The sequence below is a fragment of the Myxocyprinus asiaticus genome, chromosome 14, assembly GCF_019703515.2.
Source record: "Myxocyprinus asiaticus isolate MX2 ecotype Aquarium Trade chromosome 14, UBuf_Myxa_2, whole genome shotgun sequence".
In the NCBI taxonomy this organism is placed as follows: Eukaryota; Metazoa; Chordata; class Actinopteri; order Cypriniformes; family Catostomidae; genus Myxocyprinus; species Myxocyprinus asiaticus.
In genome coordinates this window covers 14,274,749-14,299,007 of record NC_059357.1, presented here as the reverse complement: position 1 = coordinate 14,299,007, position 24,259 = coordinate 14,274,749, and the positions used below count along the sequence as shown (strand labels likewise).

General features: G+C 37.2%; 1 protein-coding gene across 2 annotated transcripts; it reads right to left on the bottom strand.

Annotated features, from left to right (window-relative positions):
• Positions 1-17,656: 17,656 nt before the first annotated feature.
• On the bottom strand, positions 17,657-23,940 carry LOC127451443 (60S ribosomal protein L19). Of its 2 annotated transcripts, none has more exons than XM_051716160.1 (6): positions 23,883-23,940; positions 22,972-23,078; positions 21,883-22,005; positions 18,550-18,670; positions 18,017-18,127; positions 17,657-17,853 (listed from the first exon to the last, which is right to left on the bottom strand). In XM_051716160.1, exons 1-6 carry the CDS (start codon positions 23,885-23,887, stop codon positions 17,730-17,732), a joined length of 591 nt encoding a protein of 196 aa, XP_051572120.1. In that variant the 5' UTR covers positions 23,888-23,940; the 3' UTR covers positions 17,657-17,729. The 2 variants fall into 2 exon arrangements, with proteins under 2 accessions (XP_051572120.1, XP_051572119.1); XM_051716159.1 differs by lacking the exon at positions 23,883-23,940 and adding an exon at positions 23,416-23,777.
• Positions 23,941-24,259: the final 319 nt, after the last annotated feature.

The window sequence follows — 24,259 nt, the reverse complement described above, 5'->3', positions numbered from 1 at the left end:
TCTACATTAATAAAAAGACACACTGTAAAAAATAAAAAGTTGAGTAAACTTAAAAAAGTAAGGCAACCATCTGCAAAGCATTTTTGAGTTTACTCAACTTCAGGCAAATTAGTTTAACCAATTTAACAATTCAAGTTGGATTATAAATTCCATGAACTCAATACAATAAGTTCAGCAATCTCAAAAATATCAGTGATTGTTAAATTCAGTAAACTTGCATTTTTAAGTTCGGCTGTCCATAATTTTCAATACTCTTGAAAATAATATAAAAATATATTCTTTCATAAGCAGATCTACACTCACTGAGCACTTTATCAGGAATATTATGGTCCTAAAAAAGTGCCCGACATGGTCTTCTGCTGTTGTAGCCCATCCGCCACAAGGTTTGACGTGTTATGCATTCTGAGATGCTATTCTGCTCACTACAATTGTACAGAGTGGTTATCTGAGTTACTGTAGACTTTCTGTCAGCTCGAACCAGTCTGGCCTTTCTCTGTTGAACTTTCTCATCAACAAGGCATTTCCATCCACAGAACTACTGCTCAATGGATGTTTTTTGTTTTTGGCACCATTCTGAGTAAACTCTAGCAACTGTTGTGCCCAGAAGATCAGCAGTTACAGAATACTTAAACCAGCCCGTCTAGTCTTAATAACTAAAGAAACTTCATCAAAGCGAACAATAATCACCCTGATGGTGACAAAACAGACCCACTTTATATGTACTTAACCATCTGATACAATGTACTTATTATGTACATACATGTTGTTGCATTGTAATTACATTTAAAGTACTTGCATGTAATTACATTTGTAGTTACACTGTTAACTTTACCCCTAACCCAACCCATACCCCAAAACCTAACTCTAACCCCTAATCCTAACCCTAACCCTACCCTTACACCTAAACCTACCCATACCTCAACCTCAGTAGCAATAAATGTGGGAATTTTGCAGAACAACATGTAGTTACACAGTAAATACATAGTCTTGTATGTATTAAATATTAGTAAATAGTAGTTAAGGCCACCTTATATAAAGTGTGACCAACAAAACAAAACTTTTTACAGCAAAACATCATTAAAAACACACATATAGCAAAAATATATATTAATTAAAAACAGATTATTTACAAATGATTTACATGTCCTCATAAGTTGGCACACTTTGACCAAACACTAAATAAATTCAAATGCAAGGGATTGTAGGTATTGCCTTCTGCCAGAATGCTTCTCCAGTGGGCTTGCTCAGTAGCAGATGCAACAATATGAAGTTCATAGTGCCTTAGCCTTACAAGGTTTCCACAGATTTTGACCCATTAATTTTTTTGATTAACAGATGTTTATGACTACTGGATAACATCCTTAAATATATGAGTCGAAATCAGAGTTTTTAAATTCCCTAATATTGTTCTGCCACAAATGGCCTCCTTAGGACTGAGCATGCTCAAAAGCCTGTAAGTTCTAGCTTCACCACCAGACTTGACATTGTATGTGCTCACAGTTAAAAATGTAAGTTGCTCTGACATAAATGGCATAAAAGTTAACTTATTGAATTTTTTTAATAATTATTATTATTATTTTTTTTTTTTTTTTTTTTGGAGTAATCTCAACTTTTTCTACACTAGATAGTTCAATCAGCTTGTAAAATTGAGTTTATTTGCAAAATTGAAGTTGGATGTTTTTTTGTTTTGTTTTTTACAGTGGTTTGGTGTGTGTATATAACAACAAATACCATTAAAAAAGAGCCACCATAAGGAAACTTGATTAGGTCTTCTCACAGGACTGTATTATGAATGCCACATATCTCTGCCTGCTGTCTTGAAGTGTTTAAGTTTGCAAGAAGAAGATATTTGCATGTAAAATAATTTACAATGGCAACTACTACAAACATTTCTCCATTCCTTCGACGAAGCCAACATACTGTTATTCTCCCAACTTTGTTTTGACGACCTTTCATATCAAACAAACTTCAAAATGTATAAATTATATTCCCATGCCAATCTCTGAGCTTCTTCTGAGGTTTACAGAGACAATATGAGTGATTTCTCTGCTAGATTTTGGAGGCTACATTTTGAACGTTTAAAGTACTGTTTATCCTGAGCAGTCTCTTGACAATTTAGGGGAGAAGACGTATTTTTCCTCACACTCATAAAATTTGCTCATGATTTACAGAGGTATGCACCACATGATACAGGATATTAACTCAAAAGCCAAGTAATTTATAAGTTCCTGCTTTAAAATTCTCCAGCACACTGTACTGTAGTATAGAGCATAAAGAACTACTGAAAGAGGAGTATAACGAGGAGAGATCAAGATGCAGTAGTAGGTCAATTTTTTAATTCTATATCAAATTAACAAATATTAGTCACAATCTTACTTTTTCTAAAAAACATTTCAGGATAAAGCTGTTATTGGGTGTTCATCAAGAGACGTGTCTTGTTCTACTCTGTTTACGATTAAAGGAGAAGCTGATAGATGATCTAAGAATAATTTTGAAGTAAAAGATTACTGCCTGTGTAAAAATCGATTATGAAAATCAAAGTGATTGTAAATGTTCCATTATTGTCCCTTAATACATATAGTAATAAAGGATGTGTAAAATTACTCCTGCTGTGCAAACACTTTACAAAATTAAACATTTGGCATGAACAAAGGAAAAAGAAGATTGTTTCTATTTATGAAAATTACAGCGTGTCTACATTGTACATTAGCATTGCAGCAGACAGATTGATCAAGAGCAACTTAAAAGTTTCACATGAAGTAGCTTGACAATTTGGGGAAGACAGTTTTTTTTTTTTGGTGTTTCCAAGAGCACACATTTCTTGTGCACAGTAATTATTAGGAATTGGTCTCTGAAGTTCTTCCTTTAAAGCAAGTGGACAAGAAGTTTTCAAACACTTTGTATGAAGGAGGTACTGAAAGAGGAGTATCACAGTTTAACTGTGCGACAGGAGATCGAGACCAACACAAACAAGATGCGATGGTAACAGTGGTGTCTCAGGCTAATTATTTCTGGTTGGGCACAAACAATCAATTAACCAGATTTTACACATTTTAAAATTTTTTACAGATAAATCCAAATGCTCTCTGTCAATCTGACAGATAAAAAAGAAACAAGAAAAATATTTTAACCTAGTGCATCAGTTTTGACTTCACTCTTTGTCCCTCACATTCCCTCTGTGTGTGTGCCCTGTTTATTCTATGGTATCAAGATGCAATAAGAAGTGTATTAACAGGCACCATCAAGTGTTTTAGAGCAGCGGTTGACTGACAGGTAGAACGTTCACCCTAGAACTCATTTTTGAACCGGGTTCAAGCATAGGGAGTCAAAGAATCTATCATATGGGCCTATCTGCTGTTACGTATATGCCATTATAATGGATGCTACATCCCTGAATGTCCAAAACGGTTGGTCAAGATTACGAACAAAGAACATATTTAAAATCAGCAGTAAAATCTGACAACAATAGTATCGTAAATTGTGCTTATTTAGCTCAAATCATGCTTAAAACGTGATTTGAGTGTGATTATTTAATCATGCTGTGATTAAATCAGAACGTGATCCTGATTATTTTAGTTTTCTTCTACACTCAAAGCTGCTGAGGTCAGCGTGAGCAGCATGGTAAAAATAGGCTCAATGCTGAAACTATCCGCTCACTGCCACGTCTGGGACGCGACACATCAAGACACCCACTCGCAATGTGAAAACGAAAACGCACAGCTCACGCCTCGCTCGCAGAGTATGTGTGAATCAAGCCTTACACATCCACGTCAAAAAGCTCAAGTGACCATGAAAGCAAACCAGATATAGGCAAATCGTCAAAGGTTGTGCATATTATCTCTCTAACTCAAATGAACAACATAACAAAACCACAAAAATTGCTCAATAATGAGAGTCTGTTCATTTTTATTAAAGAACTTAAAACCAATGGCATGCAATTCATTGAAATGATGAGCGGTGCGCTGTAACTAAACCAGCAACATATTAGAATACAATTAGCTTTTAAAACTTACCAATGAAGTTCACTTTGCTAGTTAGGTTACTCTAGACAAAAGCCATTACAGGTGCATCTCAATAAATTAGAATGTCGTGGAAAAGTTCATTTATTTCAATAATTCAACTCAAATTGTGAAACTCATGTATTAAATAAATTCAATGCACACAGACTGAAGTAGTTTAAGTCTTTGGTTCTTTTAATTGTGATGATTTTGGCTCACATTTAACAAAAACCCACCAATTCACTATCTCAAAAAATTAGAATATGGTGACATGCCAATCAGCTAATCAACTCAAAACACCTGCAAAGGTTTCCTGAGCCTTCAAAATGGTCTCTCAGTTTGGTTCACTAGGCTACACAATCATGGGGAAGACTGCTGATCCCTTCACAAGGAGGGTAAGCCACAAACATTCATTGCCAGATAAGCTGGCTGTTCACAGAGTGCTGTATCCAAGCATGTTAACAGAAAGTTGAGTGGAAGGAAAAAGTGTGGAAGAAAAAGATGCACAACCAACCGAGAGAACCGCAGCCTTATGATTGTCAAGCAAAATCGATTCAAGAATTTGGGTGAACTTCACAAGGAATGGACTGAGGCTGGGGTCAAGGCATCAAGAGCCACCACACACAGACGTGTCAAGGAATTTGGCTACAGTTGTCGTATTCCTCTTGTTAAGCCACTCCTGAAACACAGACAACGTCAGAGGCGTCTTACCTGGGCTAAGGAGAAGAAGAACTGGACAGTTGCCCAGTGGTCCAAAGTCCTCTTTTCAGATGAGAGCAAGTTTTGTATTTCATTTGGAAACCAAGGTCCTAGAGTCTGGAGGAAGGGTGGAGAAGCTCATAGCCCAAGTTGCTTGAAGTCCAGTGTTAAGTTTCCACAGTCTGTGATGATTTGGGGTGCAATGTCATCTGCTGGTGTTGGTCCATTGTGTTCTTTGAAAACCAAAGTCACTGCACTCGTTTACCAAGAAATTTTGGAGCACTTCATGCTTCCTTCTGCTGACCAGCTTTTTAAAGATGCTGATTTCATTTTCCAGCAGGATTTGGCACCTGCCCACACTGCCAAAAGCACCAAAAGTTGGTTAAATGACCATGGTGTTGGTGTGCTTGACTGGCCAGCAAACTCACCAGACCTGAACCCCATAGAGAATCTATGGGGTATTGTCAAGAGGACAATGAGAAACAAGAGACCAAAAAATGCAGATGAGCTGAAGGCCACTGTCTAAGAAACCTGGGCTTCCACACCACCTCAGCAGTGCCACAAACTGATCACCTGCATGCCACGCCGAATTGAGGCAGTAATTAAAGCAAAAGGAGCCCCTACCAAGTATTGAGTACATATACAGTAAATGAACATACTTTCCAGAAGGCCAACAATTCACTAAAAATGTTTTTTTTATTGGTCTTATGATGTATTCTAATTTTTTGAGATAGTGAATTGGTGGGTTTTTGTTAAATGTGAGCCAAAATCATCACAATTAAAAGAACCAAAGACTTAAACTACTTCAGTCTGTGTGCATTGAATTTATTTAATACACGAGTTTCACAATTTGAGTTGAATTACTGAAATAAACGAACTTTTCCACGACATTCTAATTTATTGAGATGCACCTGTACTTCCGAGGCTCATGTCAACAGCTTGACATACAAATAATCAAAGCTTTTGATTGGCTAAGAGGCAAAGGCAAACGTGCCCCTCAGGCCATCATTGAAGGCTTGATGCACATGTGCATGACGTTCTCCAAATCTCCTTTGTCTGTATGTTTAAGCAGCTCATCCAAAGACTGAACAGCTCTGCATGCACTCTGCAACAGGATCTCCTCGCCTGTGTGTCAGTCAGGATGTGCCTTTGCCTGATATTCACTGGCCTCTGCTACAGGACAATCCTGATGTTACTACAGTCAGTCAGAGCATCAGACTGTCACATAACTGTTAACAGCACCTTCACTATGACTGATGTGGACTTTAACAGCAACAGCACTGATGTGTCAGCAGAAATGACCTTGGTGAGGCAGAAATAACCCTTCCAGTGAACATCATTGAAGGTAAGTTAGTTTGGTAAGGTAACACTGATAAAAACAAGTGTGGAGGTTGAAGTTATGTTCAAAGTGGGTTGTTATGCATATTTCAGTATCCTAGAATATTTGTGTTGGTGTACTTATGGTAAAAGAGGAAGCAAAAGATGATGGATGATCTAAGAATAATTGAGAACTGAACCCCAACATGTTGCACAAGCAGACAAACATTTTTAAATGTTATTTGATGTTGTCACACAGGCAGTAGTGTTTTACAACTGATTATAAAAAATCTAATGGATTGTGAATGCTCCATTTTCCCTAAAAACATAGCAATAAGATGTGCATAATGTGCAAAGTTCTCCTGCAGTAACGAAGAGTTTTGAAGTTTGCAAACACTTTCCTTATGTATTTACTTTAAAGTGCTCAATACAGAGACAAAATAAGCAATTTGGACATTTTTTAATGACTCTTAATTCAGTTGTGTGCTCTTATAGGACTGTGAATCACTTATTTAAATATAAAATAGTTTATGGATGTTAGTAAGACCTTGTGATGAAGTATAATGATGATATATTACAGCACCGTTATAACTGTATGGAGGCAATATTTCTGTATGTGTGCATGTCTATCAGAATGCATTCCAAGTATTCAATGCTTCTTGCTTTTAACTACAACACTTACTGTAACTACCTACTCAAACATAATCTATCACTGTTTCTGCAGGATGAGAGCTAAATCTCAGACTAACAGAGGTGCAGGGTTGGGAGGGTTACTTCTGAAATGTATTCCACTACAGATTACAGAATGCATGCTGTAAAATGTCATTTGTAATGTATTTTGTTAGATTACTAAAGGTCAGTAACATATTCTAAATACTTTGGATTACTACTCCAGCACTGGTAGATTTTTTTTTTTTCACTTGTTTTGACTATAAAAACTCTGCCAGTACAGTGAGACAAAATACACATGTTAAATACATTCTCTGAAAAACCTAAATATCTTATGCAGTGTTGTTTCTAAAACAAGATAAATCAAATCGATCTTGTTTTAAGGATTTTTAGATTTTTACTGGAAAACAATACAAAAATTATCAAGAATATGATTTTTGCCCTAATTTCAAAGGTCTTACTAGAAAAAAAGAAATTATGATCTAACGTGAATTTTCTTGATAAAAAAAATATGATCGTGCCTGGTAACATGTGCATGTAAAATGGCTAGAAATAGCATTTTAGCTTAGCGTAAAGCTGACAGTTTACACAAGGTTTATTTCTATTTCTTCTGCTCCAAACTTACTTCAAACTTACTTCTCTGTCTGCTCGTATGAATGTAACACATCATAAGAAAGTGTTTCACCGCTGCTCAAATGCACTTTGGATCGCATCATTTATATGTATAAATGTTTTCCATCTGAAAGGACTAAATATTAAATGAAACAAATGACAATAAAATGCAAAGTAATCTCTTCAGTAATCAAAATACTTTTTGAATGTAACTGTATTCTAATTACCAATGATTTAAATTGTAACTGTAGTGGAATACAGTTACTTATATTTTGTATTTTAAATACGTATTCCCGTTACTTGTATTCCGTTACTCCCCAACCCTTGCAGAGGTGCCCTACAAATCACTGGATGAGAGAACAGATCATGATACCATGATCCATATAAAGATTACGTAAAGCAGCACTAGACTGATTTCTTTGTGTTTGAATCAGTATTGAATCTAGATCTTCCAGAAAATGACAGAACCTCTGTAATTTCAAATTAAACCCATTTATACTAATTCTAATGTTTTAAAGGTGTCATGAATTGGATTTTTATTATGTTCCTTGAGGTCCACTTATAATGTTAGTGTTTAGGAATAATTGGTCATTTTCTATCCAGTTTTTGTGCCTCTGATTCAAACGCTCTGTTTTTTGGGGCGTGTGTTCTTGAAGACTTCAGTGTAAACGGCCACTGCTGTGATTGGGTAACATCTTTGCATGTGGATAAGTGTAAATGCCCCCGCCATTACGCGCATGTGGGGTTGTTTTGAAAACTTAGGATGGTTAAAAAAAAAAAAGACAACTGGAGGAATTCATCCATACATGTTTGAGCCAGAGTTTGATCCCAAATTTGAAGAAAATTAACCCCATCCACAAACACCATGGATAGTCTGTGACCGCGTGGTAAGTAATCACTGTAATTTACGTGTGTAGTGTTTGTTTTTTTGTGTAATAGGCATTACTTTTATTGTTGTTTAAACCAAGACACGACACAATGGTGTGTATCTTGTTACATAGTTGGGGCATTTTCCAACGGTGAAACATTTCCATGTTTTACAAATGAGTAATGCATGACAGTACTAAATAAAGTATAAATACATGGTGCTATCACATTTATAACTGTGAAAGTGTTGCACTTACCATGCAACATGTAAACATACAGGATACATTCACCGGTGTTTGTCGCACTGTCGTTCGTCATATAATCATCTTTCATCTTATATTCAGTGTAGTGACAAACGCGTACGTTGTTCATTACAATGAGTCGTGTTTTCATTAAAAGGAAAGAGATTGTCTAAATATACTGATATCAATACTCTTTATGTGCATCTGTGGCAACTGTGCCATCATGCCAACAGAACAAGAAAATATATGCTGCTTAGAGATCCCTGTGCATTAAAACTAATACACGAGCATCTAAAATCACTAGGATCAAATCAAATACTCGGTACACATCTAACAGTCCGTAACATACGAAGCAAAACAATTAACATGGATACTCGCACTTGTTTGTTGCGACATCACTGTGGGGTCCAATATAGTTGGCACTGCATCAACTCTCTCTGCAAAGCCTGCTTCGAACTGTGTCTTGTTCTGAAAGAATCATCGGCAAAATGAAGTGAGCAAACAAACGCGTTCTTACCAACACGATCCGGGACTTCATTCAAAATAAACGCCAAACACTTAATGTTGGGATCCTTGCGAAGCAAATGCAAGAAATCTAGTTTCCCACAACCTGGCACTGCAACGTTTTTATCTTCGTGGCCATCGTGACACCTGTTGCTCCAAAAATAATCTCACGGCTCTACTCTAAAGACCGGTGGGGGGGGCCTAAGCAGTGTCGACGGTAAAGTAGGCATTGATCTGTTTATGCAGAGGCTGGCCTGTGCTGATGTAATAACTCACTATGATGTATTAGTGAGGAGGAAGTAGAGGGAGCCATTTTGGCACCTTGGTTTCAATAAAGCCTTTTTTTTGGACTAACAAAAGTTTTCGGTTCTGAAATTCACAGTATGTTTTTATAGTGCTATGAACTCTTATGTCAAGATATCATGGCAAGTTTGATTTTCCAATTCATGACCCCTTTAAAATGTCTTGCTGGTGTTTTTTTTTTTTTTTTTAAATAAACTCATTGTTAGCTTCAGAATTGTTTAATTTCCGAATTTGGTAAATTTGGAAAAGACCCAATGAAAGCTTTGGTAGGGGTCTGAATTCAAAATGGTGGAAAATCTAGTTGGGCGAATGATTTGGCATGACTAAAGGAATCGGAAGATTCTTTCTATTTACAGTATACAGTGTCTACATAGTACACATTTTATTTTTTTTTAAATTGAACAATATACTGAATTTATAAAGGGAAATCTGTTTCTTTGATATGACTCCTTTAAATACACTCTATTTCTGAGAATTTATATTTTACACTGCATCTACTGTACACTACATGCGCACACTCACAGTGCAGACATATTAATTGATTATAATGTGAGTGTTCTAGTTTTGTTGAGTGGGTCACTAGCAGTGCAGCAGACAGTTTGATCCAGCTCAACTTGCTTGAGCTTCACATGAAGTAGCTTGCCAATTTGGGGAAGGCTATACATTTTTTTTCCTCGAGTGTTTCTGAGAGCGCACATTTCTTGTGCACAGTTATTATTAGAAACTGGTCTGAAGTTCTTCCTTTAAAATAAGTGAACAAGAAGTTTTCAAACACTTGGCATAAAGGAGGCATAAGAGAAGTTTCACAGTTTAATGGTATGACGGGAGATCAAGACTGACACAAACAAGATGCAATGGTAAGCAAACATTCACACATCCACATTAGAATTCAATGGTGAAATGTAAAGTCTTTACGAAATTTCCTAAAGATCTCATTAAATGGCTTGACAAGACCATATTTCTTTCATGTGTCCATATTTCCTGTTAAATTAAATTTGGGCAGGACATATTAAAGTGCTCACCCCCCTTTTAAGTTTTCATTACAGGAATAAACAATGATTTGTTACAGTACTTGATAGTCAGTTGCAGGTGGTATTCAAGGAATGAACATTCTTGTCTAGAAAGCATTTGATTGGACAAAAAAACTGAGAGCAAGATGTAACTTTTTTTTTTTTTTTTGTCTGACTTTATTTTAAAATGTATATACCATATAAATGTAGGTCTATATACCATATACACTCCGGTTTTGATTTCATGGAGTCTTCAATACACTTCTTACGAAATATTACAGGATGAAGTCGTCAATGGGTGTTCAGCGAGAATGGTATCTGGTTCTGCTCTGTGTTCTGCACATATGGAATGGTTCCACTAATGGGTGCCACCCTGAAGGAGGTGAGACCAAACAGCCATTCAGTGAGAAGTAAAAATCTCTAAACAACATCTTTATTTTCTGTTAACTGTTATATGCAGCTGATTATGACTTCTCCTTGCAGCTGGAAGAGAACCACATCAGTGTTCTGGCTGGATGTGCCCAGATCCCTTGTGTATTCACTGCTCCAGTGAGAGTGCACTCTGGCCGACAGGTCTGGTTCAGAGGCAACCCAGAGTTCCCCATCAGCCCACCAGAGGCAGAAAAGAATCTGATGAGACCGCTGTATTCAGTAGAATTAGAATGCAGCATTATTTTGTGGGATCTCATTGGGCACGACAGAACTGAAGAGTATGGACTCATGTTAGAATATAATCAGAATGCTTTAAGCTTCATTGCCTTGCAATTTTGACTATTGCTATGAATCCCATAAAAGACCTAACAGTAAACCTCTAATCTTTTATTGCATTTTCTTCAAGTGAATCTTACTCTAAGCACTGGGGTCCTCGTTGCTGGAGAGAGCACTTTTCTGTCCTGCAGTTTTCGAAACACCTTTTCATCTGCATATCACAACAAATCTCCATTTAATACAAATCCGTATACTGCAGAACTCTTTTACACACCTTTCCCTGAAGATCACCAAACAGAGGTCACATGTAAAGCTATGTTTGGGAAAAAATCTGAGCGCCAATGTAACAGTGACTTTAACTGTTCACTGTGAGTGTAGTTATATTTCTCGTCCCAATTCATTATTCATAACTCTCTTTGATAACGTTTAATATTGGTGTAACTTGTCTCTGTGTTTATGCAGCTCATCCACAGATACTGAACAGCTCTGCATGCATTCAGAGGTCAGTCAGGGTGTAAACAGCACCTTCACTGTGATTTGTTGTGGACTTCACCAACAACAGCATAGTGATGTGCATCAGCAGAAATGACCTTGGCTTGGAAAATAATACCCTTACAGTGAACATAACTGAAGGTAAGTTAGCTGGTAGCGGACACTGAATAAAAACAAGTATGGAGGTTTATGATGGGTTTAAATTGGTGTGTGAGGCATATTTCAGTGCCATGACTTCCATAGTTTCTTAATATTTGTGTCTCTGTGTGTTTAATTTATGGTAAAAGGGGGAGCATGCTGCCTGATCCAAGAATAATTTGGAGAACTTAAGTCTTAAATGTTATTTGCTTAAAATTAATTAATTTTTTAATTTTCTTTATTCATCACACATTTGCACATATACAGTGAAATTCTTCTTTTTCACATATCCCAGCTAGGCTGGGGTCAGAGTGCAGGGTCAGCCATGATACAGCACCCCTGGAGCAGATAGGGTCAAGGGCCTTGCTCAAGGGCCCAACAGTGGCATCTTGGCAGTGCTGGGGCTTGAACCCCTGACCTTCTGATCAGTAACCCAGAGCCTTAACCGCTGAGCTACCACTGCTCCAATTATATGTATTAACCGCTGAGCTACCAATTATACGTATTAAAAATATTGCTGTACAGTTATATACAATACAATATATATACAGTTGGCCTTTCACTAAGTTTCCTAATTTAATTATTAAGTTTTTGTATTAGCTTCCATTTGGCAAGGTGTATATTTATTTTTATTTTTTTTCCACAGTTTGTCTTTACTCACATAGGCTTCCAGAATGAACTTCTCCTTACGTGGACCTTCAGAGGTCTTGCAATTGCCCAATTGCTTGTACTGATTTTCTGTGCAATGTGTATTTGGTAATTAGTTTTAATTCATTGGTCTTATGTGACTGCATCACTTATCACTAACATTAAACAGCTTATAAATGTCGGTCATTTGATCTGATGAATTATAATGATGCATTACAGCACTGACAGCAGAATTATTTTTATTTATTTTTTCAGAATGCATTCTTGGTATTAAATGCTTCTTGCTGCCATAACTAACTACCCACTTTAACACAAACATGGTTTACTGTTTCTGCAGGATAAGAACTAAATCTCAGAGACTAACGAAAGAGACATACAGCTCACTGGAAGAGAAAGCAGAAACTGAGCATGACACTGTAAGCTTCATTAAAACATGAAGCAAATGCTGAAGTTTGCATCACTACACTATTAGATTATTATCTTCAAACAAAACAATGGAATCTCTATAGTTTCACATCAAGCCCTTTATTTCAAGACATTTTGATTTTAAACTAAAATTACATTAAAGATAAATGCGAATGTAGTAAAGACTTTATGTAAGAACTTGTTCAGTTGCAGAAATGTGTATTCAAATCTTTTGATCTTTCTAATTAAACTCACTGTATGCATTCATTTCTTGGTAGTCTGCTATAGTGTTAATTGCTAGAAATTTCAACAGCAGCATCTCACTGTAAGAAATCTTTTCCAGACATTTGTAATATCAGGAATGTGCTTTCATTTAAGTGCTGTAAGAAAGTGGTTCTGTGTATAAAAGAGTCATTCTTTGAACAGTTTGCTCATTCACATACATATATGGCTTATAGAGTTGTGCATTTCAATTAAATAACATTCCATCAAACTGAATTGCATAAGTTTTAACAAAAATGGATTTGTGAAACCAGTGCTAAGCTGGCATAAAGACAGTTTGGTGTAAAAGCAATAGAAAAGGGCCACCAGAAGGAGACATAAAAACCAGCTACAGACATAAAATTCAACATAGAAGTGGCATTTGTAAAAACTGGGAATGAATGTAAAGTTTGTCTGTGCTCTTTCATTGATTTACCTTTTAAAGAGTAAGTAGAAATTTGAGTCTCAAATTGAGATCAAGAAATACAGTTTTAGCTTATCCTACTCAGGGAAGGGTCGGTATGGCCATTTGTAGAGGTGCATGGAAAATACATTCTCACAAGAATGTAACTACATATTCAGGATTGGGGCGAGACAAAATGTAGTAATTTAATAATCAACCATGGAATAACCCCATATCAGTAGACAACTATTATGAATATTGGGAAGGACATGTCCCTCTCAATGTCTATGGTGGTTACAGCCCTGCATTCACAAGGGCAACGATTGCAAACATAGGACATATGCCAACGTGGGGGTCCCATGACTTGTGTTAGTGTTTCTAATTCATGGAATAGTCATTAAATGACTAAGATTGGTATGATTCAGGTATTACATTTATAATCAAATTAACTAAGTCATTAATAAGTTGTGATGACCTGTGAAATATGTACTTTAAAAATTAAATTAAATACAAATTGTAAGGAGTAAAAAGAATGATTCTTTACCTTGAAAATGTCACTGAGTACACGTAGTAGTACTCTGGTAAAGTACAATTTCCCCAAACTACTAAAGTTTGTAGAGACAAACTTTGTTGCCTTGACAAAGCCTTATATGACAGTTCAAAATAATTTTAAAAGTTTGATGGTTTTACAGGCCTGATAGAGCGAGCCGGTGAGAGAGAGAGAGAGAGAGAGCAACTTAAAGAACATTCAAGGACTAGTGTGGGAAGAATAACAACTAGATAGGTATATTTCCTGAAGAAAATGTGAGTGCTGCTTGCCATGGAAAAAACTAGTCACTACAATGTCCCAACAATGGCCACAGTACACTTCCCAGAGTCAAAAGAGCCCACCCCCATGTCTCTACGATGTTCTGGTGCAGAGATATGGGTGTTGCTCCATGGTTTCTAGGGAGTTCCATTGGTTGCTATGCAGTTTCTAGGGTGATAAAAACGTTACCTGCTATCCCATGTCAAAAGAGCCCACCCCCATGTCTCTGATGTTCTGGTGCTGAGATATGGGTGTTGCAATATGGTTGCTAGGGGGTTCCATCTGGTTGCTAGGCAGTTACCAGAGTGATAATGCAAAGGCGGCTTGACAGCCTGAATCAAAAGAACCAACCCCCATGTCTGTACCATGTTCTGATGTCAAGAAATGGCTGGAAAATGTTCCTACATTGCAATGGATGGTTTCTAGGAAGTTTCCAATGTGATACTTAAAGGCTTCTTTCCAGCCTGAGTCAAAAGAACCCACTCCCTTGTCTCCCTTGTCTACAATATATATATATACCAGTGGCAATTTCTCAGGGCCAGCAAAGCCTTCTTTGCTGGCATAACATGCCTAATAAATAAAAAATATTTCATCCTTTCATTCTCATTGACCTTTCTGCCTATGTATTTTCAATCGCTTTCCACTCCTAATTCATCTACAGACGAATAAAAAAATAAATAAAAAAAGGTGTATTCAATCAGAATTAATTACTCAATGCTTACAAGCAAAGTGTGACAACTGTTTCACAAATCGCATGCCCGAAGCCAAAGCTCCACCCTGTCAGGCCTTCAGAATTTCCACAGAATCCCTCAACAATAGAAATGAATAGGCATCAAAAGTCAGACTATCAGATTCATCAGCCAATCAGATTGATTTATTTGTTCTTGGTGGGTGTGGTCTTTAGGATATGTCCCAGTCCAGAGGCACGTTCAATCTCAAAACGGTGTGCAACGTTTTGCTACATTTTCCGGGTTGAACGACATGTTTCCTCGAAACGGTGTGCAACGGGATTTGAGGTACGTTTTCTCTCATTTGGTGGGTGTGTCATAGGTGTTACCCAATCAGCAGCGATGTGTATATAAACCCCGCCGTATTAAAAAGGCAGTGCGCACAATGGATACAACTAAAGTCCTTTACAAATGCGTCCACTGCAGCTTGCTGTATGCAACAATTGAAGACATTAGAAGAAATGTTTGCCTTGTCATCCTGAAATGCAAGGCAAATGTTGGATCACCACTCGATTGGGATGTCCTCTGCTATTCTGGACGGCAAGGGCAGTGACTGTAACATCGAGCGTATTTTGTATTAAACACGTATTTAAACTGATTTCATCAGGCTCCGAAAATTCTTCGAAAAGAATGCAAAGAATGGCCTTCTCAGCTGCCATAGTTGCAACGCTTGCGTAACACAACAGGGTGTTCAACGTAACACCGTTTCCATTTAAATAAACATTTTGCTACCTTTTGTTGGGGCTGAATGTGCCCCAGGCCTTCTAGCTGGCCCTGAGTGATGCAATCACGCTTTAAGTGATGTATGTAATTTGAAAGCGAAGAGCGCACAGTGTTGCCAAGCGATTTTGTCGCTAGATTTAGCGACTTTTCAGACCTCTTTAGCGACTTTTATTCAAAAAAGCGCCTAGCGACAAATCTAGCGACTTTTTGGACAATTCTTAGCTACCTTCCGCAGAAGAAAGTCGCCAGTACTGCCCCGTGAGCGCGTGGTCTTGCTTTCCTACCCAGACTCGGAGGCACACCTCTCTCTGCGTCTACTCTGTTCAGTGAGACTGACAGAGAGAGAGAGAGAGGCGAGAAGGCGGAGCAGCACAATCAGTTGACGGCACGGCAGCTGACATAGACGTGAATGAGCTGCGCATGTGCAAACATTGTTGTCAAGGACCAATCACGAATCTGTATTGTTTGCTCCCTTTTGTTTTAAATTTAAAGAGTTTAATTTGACCGTTTATTTTCATTCTTTTCATGTTCTTAATCACAAGAGATTTTTAGACAGTTGTTCATTCCAGTTTCTGAACTCTCTGAATTCAGACACTTAGACAATAAAATAAGAGAAAAGATAAGAAAGTTTCTGTCGCTTCTAAGTTTCTCTCTGAGTGATTGATAGATATAGGGAATTAATAGGGTATTACAGTATGTACTGTAAGCACAGAGAAGCAAACACATGTAAAGGGCGGACACTAAGCAAAATGCAAATGAAACGCGATGACGTCATGAATATGCTAATTAGCGTATTACGTCATCTAGCGTCATTTAGCGACTTTTCGAGCAGGCTTTAGCTACTTTCCATTGAAACTAGTTGGCAACACTCTTGCTGACGAGATGGCTGTCATCACTGCCACATCACCATTGAGAAAGAGATCCTTACGGATTTAAAAACCTGAGATCTTCTGCATGATCATGCGATTGATTAATTAAACAGGAAAGGAGGACTGATTTTCACTTCAAGCAAATTAGCATCATCAGGAGTTTTCTAAGTGTAAATTAGGCTGCTTCAGCATTCAGGGTCAGAAGTTTTGAAAAGTAATCGTGTACGCTGACGAAACAAAACTGAAATCGCAAATATTATTAGAGCTTTTTCTTGTTAGACCTCCTTGGTTCTGGCTTTCTTGCGTGTTTTTAAAATGTCAATTGGTATTATTGACTGCCACATAATGTATGATTTATTGTGAAACTGTTTTCTTAATGGCATGAATCGCACTGAAGGCCTAGACTTAAAAGGCACGGGTCGTGGCTGATATATACATTTATTTTTACAGTATTTATTCACTTTAATATTAATAAAAATAAAGTTGTCCATTATTATTTCATAGTACAGTTATGTTTACAAATATAATTTGATTTTAAAAATGTATTACTATATGTTGAAATTAACATTTAACCAAGATTAATAAATGCTGTAAAAGTATTGTTCATTGTTATTTTGTAAACTGTTGACATGTTCATTGTTAGTTCATGCCATGTAACTAATGTCAACAAATGGAACCTTATTGTTAAGTGTTACCCTATTCCTAAAGCTATATCCAGCTAATTTAGCACAGACATTCAGACTGTTCTGACTTGGGTTCTAACTGATCAGACTTACGGTTTTCATGTATGATGATCAAATGATGATCAAATATAAAAATCCCATAGATTTACGTTGAGAGGATGTTCAAACAGACCAAAGAATGTTTGTGATTTCAAATTCCAACTGTCAAACTATTCAAATGTAAACAAGATATTTAACCTGCTATCTATGTACCATTATTTCTGTCTGTCAGGCCTGTAAAACCTTCAAGCATTAAGCTTTTAGCGATAGGCATTTCAAGTTAACATCAAAGTCAGTCTTGATAAACTTCACCTCAAGTTACTTGTATTGGTAGTCTACCAATATTGCTACAAAAATCAATGTTAAAATCTCAGGGTCTGCATGTAATTACTGTGAGAAATTTGGTCTCTATGTTATCAGTAGTTTAGACTGTGTGCTTCTCTTTAAGGGAATTTGTCTTTTTCTAGGGCAATTTTCTGTGCATTTACATCTACACACACATTCTGGAGCTCATAAGCGATACAATAAGAGACAATACATTTTATATTTATTTTCATCACTTGGTGAACTGAAGAACATTTAGGACATAATAAAAAGATAATCTTATTTCTTGGTCTCTTCATCTTTGGAAAGAGTTTTAATGATTTCCTCTTTCTTAGCCTGCTGTCTCTCCTCACGACGCTTCCGTGCCTCACGCGTCTTTGTGCGACGGGCTTCAGCCTGATCACTACAGGGAGAAAACAACACAGATTAGCTCATGCCCCCAGTTTTATTAGTGATTTCACAGCAGAGTACAAAGTATCAAACCCTGTGTTTTCATCATATTTACAGATAAGTGCCATAGAACATTTCACTCATTGTCATCTGGATAATGTCATTTGGGCACTTACGCTAACAGCTTCTTGCGGGCCTTGTCTGCTTTGAGCTTGTGTATGTGCTCCATCAAGATACGTTTATTCTTGAACACGTTGCCCTTTGCCCTCAGATACAAGCTGTGGTACCTGAAGGAAAAATAAAAATGTTAACAAATACACTGAATATTTTGTGGATCCTCACACTCCAACTCCGTATGCTTACCAAGTGTGTGTTTTTGAGTGGATCTAGCCAAATCCGCAATTATATCTTCACAACAGGAGTCAATACAAAATATGTGCTACAGTTATGTGTATCACTGCATAGAAAGAAAATAAGCAAATTTGTTTTTTTGACTCACTGCTCACTTTTGAATTTATTACATTTTAGTAATAAATAAATAAAAAAACTCATTCAAGAAATGCAAGGCAAATGATTTTCTGTGTAAAAATGCTTAAAACCATCATCTGTAAATAACCGCCTTGAATGCGACAATTTACATACAACTTATGTGTGCAATTAGAATAAATGCATTTTTAACATGGGGACGTCTTTATAATGTGTCTCTCACATGTGCCTGTCAATCTTCTTGGACTCTCTGTAACGTCTCAGAAGTCGCCGCAGAATACGCATGCGTCTCATCCAGCACAGCTTCTCAGGCATACGAGCGTTTGCTGTACCCTTTCTCTTACCTGCACATAAATATGGTCAATCACAACACACTCAAAAACAAGCAGGTTGTGCCTATCTTGGCTGTTCATGAATATAGTTCAACACATTTTTTAGCACCTTGGGTTCTAAAGTATATTTCCATTCATTTTCTCCTAAGGCATTTCAGAAAATTCTTCAATTAAGAGTTCTAAGCCTTGAACAGGGTTCGTACAGCTTTTTAAGAGTGACATTCAAGCATTTTCAAGGTACCTTAATCTACATTTTAAAGCACTTTGAAGCTTTACATATTATCCAATTCTAAGTTACTAGACAATAATGCAATGATCAAAAAGCATCCTCTGCGTTTTAAACACTGCCAAATCTATCAAAATTAAAGTTTCAAGAATTCCTTTAAACCCACAGACAGCTAAGACTGGAATCCTTAATATGATTACAACAAATGTTTAGCATTAACACACAGATAAACATTGGTTATATCTAGGTCATGATTTACTGTGAGGGAAAACAAATACTAAAGTAGTTACAGTACTTATTCATTTGAATAAGTACAATGAAAAGAAATATCAAATAGATCTGGCTATTTTTAACATGCTGTAAAAGTAAATGATGATTAAGTTTAGCATTCCCTCTAACGTCTCAAACGAATAATTTTTCCAAAATTGAAAATTCTTGCATCATTTACTCACCCTCATGCCATCCCATACGTGTGTTGTTTTCTCTTCTTCTGCTGAACAAAGATTTTTAGAAGAATATCTCAGCTCTGTTAGTTTATACTAGAATGCAAGTGAATGGGTACCAAAACTTTGAAGCTCAGAAAGCACATAAATGCAGCGTTAAAGAAATTAGAATGACACCGGTTCAATCTACAGGTGCATCTCAATAAATCAGAATGTCGTGGAAAAGTTCATTTATTTCAGTAATTCAACTCAAATTGTGAAACTCGTGTATTAAATAAATTCAATGCACACAGACTGAAGTAGTTTAAGTCTTTGGTTCTTTTAATTGTGATGATTTTGGCTCACATTTAACAAAAACCCACCAATTCACTATCTCAAAAAATTAAAATATGTTGACATGCCAATCAGCTAATCAACTCAAAACACCTGCAAAGGTTTCCTGAGCCTTCAAAATGGTCTCTCAGTTTGGTTCACTAGGCTACACAATCATGGGGAAGACTGCTGATCTGACAGTTGTCCAGAAGACAATCATTGACACCCTTCACAAGGAGGGTAAGCCACAAACATTCATTGCCAAAGAAGCCGGCTGTTCACAGAGTGCTGTATCCAAGCATGTTAACAGAAAGTTGAGTGGAAGGAAAAAGTGTGGAAGAAAAAGATGCACAACCAAACGAGAGAACCGCAGCCTTATGATTGTCAAGCAAAATCGATTCAAGAATTTGGGTGAACTTCACAAGGAATGGACTGAGGCTGGGGTCAAGGCATCAAGAGCCACCACACACAGACGTGTCAAGGAATTTGGCTACAGTTGTCGTATTCCTCTTGTTAAGCCACTCCTGAACCACAGACAACGTCAGAGGCGTCTTACCTGGGCTAAGGAGAAGTAGAACTGGACTGTTGCCCAGTGTTCCAAAGTCCTCTTTTCAGATGAGAGCAAGTTTTGTATTTTATTTGGAAACCAAGGTCCTAGAGTCTGGAGGAAGGGTGGAGAAGCTCATAGCCCAAGTTGCTTGAAGTCCAGTGTTAAGTTTCCACAGTCTGTGATGATTTGGGGTGCAATGTCATCTGCTGGTGTTGGTCCATTGTGTTTTTTGAAAACCAAAGTCACTGCACCCGTTTACCAAGACATTTTGGAGCACTTCATGCTTCCTTCTGCTGACCAGCTTTTTAAAGATACTGATTTCATTTTCCAGCAGGATTTGGCACCTGCCCACACTGCCAAAAGCACCAAAAGTTGGTTAAATGACCATGGTGTTGGTGTGCTTGACTGGCCAGCAAACTCACCAGACCTGAACCCCATAGAGAATCTATGGGGTATTGTCAAGAGGAAAATGAGAAACAAGAGACCAAAAAATGCAGATGAGCTGAAGGCCACTGTCAAAGAGACCTGGGCTTCCATACTACCTCGGCAGTGCCACAAACTGATCACCTCCATGCCACGCCAAATTGAGGCAGTAATTAAAGCAAAAGGAGCCCCTACCAAGTATTGAGTACATATACAGTAAATGAACATACTTTCCAGAAGGCCAACAATTCACTAAAAATGTTTTTTTATTGGTCTTATGATGTATTCTAATTTTTTGAGATAGTGAATTGGTGGGTTTTTGTTAAATGTGAGCCAAAATCATCACAATTAAAAGAACCAAAGACTTAAACTACTTCAGTCTGTGTGCATTGAATTTATTTAATACACGAGTTTCACAATTTGAGTTGAATTACTGAAATAAATGAACTTTTCCACGACATTGTAATTTATTGAGATGCACCTGTATGTCTTCAGAAGGGATATGATAAGTGTGGGTGAGAAACTGATTAAAATTTAAATCCTTTTTTTCTAATAAATCTCCACTTTCACATTCTTCTTCTTGTGTTTTTGGTGATTAAATTATTTTTGCATATCGCCACCTACTGGGCAGGGAGGGGAATTAATAGTAAAAAAAAAAAAAAATAAAAAGGACTTTATTTATTATAAAGTTATAAATATTAAGCTGTTTCTCAGCCACACCTATCATATTGCTTCTGAAAATCATTGGAGTCATATGAATTACTTTTATGCTGCCTCAATGTGCTTTTTGGAGCTTCAAAGTTCTGGTCACCATTCACTTGCATTGTATGGACTTACAGAGCGGAGATATTCTTATAAAAATCTTAATTTGTGTTCTGCAGAAGAAAGTCATACACATCTGGGATGTGACAACATGGTGGTGAATAAAGAAAATTTCCATTATTTACAATAATATAAATAGTCTTATTATGAATCATTCTGTAATGAATGTTAAATGTGTATTATGTAATGGAATATAGGAGAGTAAACATCCATTACGTTATATGTGAAAGTAGCTAGTTAGTCACTACTTGAGTATTTTTATTGGATACTTTCTTACTCTTACTCGAGTAATTTTTAACATTACTTTTACTTCTACTTGAGTAATTATTATTATTATTATTTTTTTTTTAAGTAATTGTACTTTAACTCGAGTAAAGTTTTTGGCTACTCTACCCACCTCTGCAGCCTAAGTGCTGTAATTGATAAACAACATTAAACTTGTACACACCTACACCCATGTGACGGCCCTTCCGCCGTGCCAGTGTATTCTTACGGCATCGAGCACGAGAGTGAACCGTAACCGGTTTCTTGATGATCAGACCATCCTTCACCAATTTACGAATCTGCTGCCCTGAGGGTAGAAAGACATCATTGCAAAGATATACACTCACCAAGCACTTTATTAGAAATTATTAGGAACTGGTCCTAATAAAGTGCCCGACGTAGTCTTCTGCTGTTGTAGCCAATCTGCCTCAAGGTTCAACGTGTTTTGCATTCTGAGATGCTCTTCTGCTCACAACAATTGTACAGAGGGGTTATCCGAGTTACCGTTGCCTTTCTGTCAGCTCGAACCAAGGAGATTCTCTCTGCAGAACTGCCACTCTCTGGATGTTTTTTGTTTTTGGCACCATTCTGAGTAAACTCTAGATCGATAATCACAGGAGATCAGCAGTTACAGAAATACTCAAACCAGCCCATCTGGAACCAACAATCATGCCACAGTCAAAATCCCCAATATCAAATTTTTTCTCCATTCTGATGGTAGATGTGAACTTTAATGGAAGCCTCTGACCCGTATCTGCATGATTTTATGCTTTGCACTGCTGCCACATGACTGGCTGATTAGATAATCACATGAAGAAGTATGTGTACAGGTGTTCCTAACAAAGCATTGCCAACATCGAGGCAATAGCCCTGCAGCGTTGCCCTAAAACCCACCCTTAATACATCACCTTAGTGCCAACATCACACACTCTGCCCATTTCACAAGCAGGAGGGAAGCTCAAGTGGAGGTAACAGACTTTGGAGACCAGCTAGCCCTACAAATGAACTTGGTGGAGATGAAAGCTGTTTGTTTGCTTATTTTGGTCTTTGCTTGGTGGAAAACGACCTGACTCAGTGAAACTCCACCTTGACCCCACCTCAATCCCCAGTGGGTCTTCTCTGGCACAAAGGTAATCATCGGGCCAAAGGTGCTTGGTAGTTGGCCCCCGAAGACGCACGATGAAGCCCCGGAAGTGACAATGGGAACGCAACTGGCCTTGGCATGCACTAGCACGCTCTAACTCTTGTATTCGATAAAGTCTGAATTGCTTACGGGAGTTGGCGTTGGCAATTTCATTGGTCTCATTTGGGTCCAGCCACACCTTCTTCTTGCCACAGTGCAAAACACTGGATGCCAATCTCTTCTGAAGCCTGAGCATGCTAGAGAGAATAAGCACATTAATAAATAAATAAATAACCTACTGGTCAACATTCAGTACTTTCAATACCATTTTTTTTTTTCAAACCAATGTTAACTGCCGTAAACAACACTCAACAGGCCACTTCTGATTGGTTCCAATATCAAGCTGACATGCAACACCGTGTATTATTGTTTCTTTACATGGATTAGAAGGTAAATTACACGTTTGACTATGGAATGTGACATAATCTCTAAATGTATATGACTAGATTAACAGCTTCACATAGCAACAGCATTAAATTCACAGAGCTGAAGTGTAGAATACTATATATAGTTATGATTTTTAAATATGATTACCTTTCAACTTTAGATTCTACACGTGGCAACATATTATCAGATATGGTCATATGGACGTTTATTTGTAAACGTTCCTGCTCTCATGATAGTAAGCCCATATTTGGGGCATGTCAGAGCATGTTGAACGAGTCCGAGCGGTACTGGACAGGCCAAACACACTTATGGACTTTATTGTCTCTAGAACATGAACATCTTATGTACCACACAACGAGAAACGATGTTTTAACGTTTTATACATACAATGTTACACAGTTTACGTTGTGCGACAACATTTATTTCAATCTGACACACAATGGCGATATCAGCAGACATTGCATCATAATTAAAACTTCCTGTGACGCATGAATCCATTTTCTAAAGAAGCGCGAGGTGTGTCGCTACATAACAATTTAAGCATATATTTTTAGATAACGACACAAGAAAATTAATTCAACAGACATACGATAAAACGTTTAAAAATAGTTCACCTCATGACTGCAAATCAGCGGAAATCAAAAATGCTTCAACAGTGTGGAAGGGTTTATTATTATACCTTTGTTTAAGAGGAGGGCGATAATAACAAAGATCATTTGGTTGTGTTTAATGGGTAACATAATTTCAATTTACATTTAATTTATCTATTATATACAAACACTCAACACTTTAAACACTTTAAAAATATATTATTTCTGTCATGTATCATCATAAGAATATTTTTTAAAGTATGCTAAACCTGCATAGACAGCGGGAATGGTACAATCCACAAATGCTGCACGATGGGTGTTGTAGTCCAGTAGTGATAGTTGTAAGCCAGTTTAGGTTTGCTGTTCCATTAAATGGCCACCTGAGGGCAATGTTTGAACCG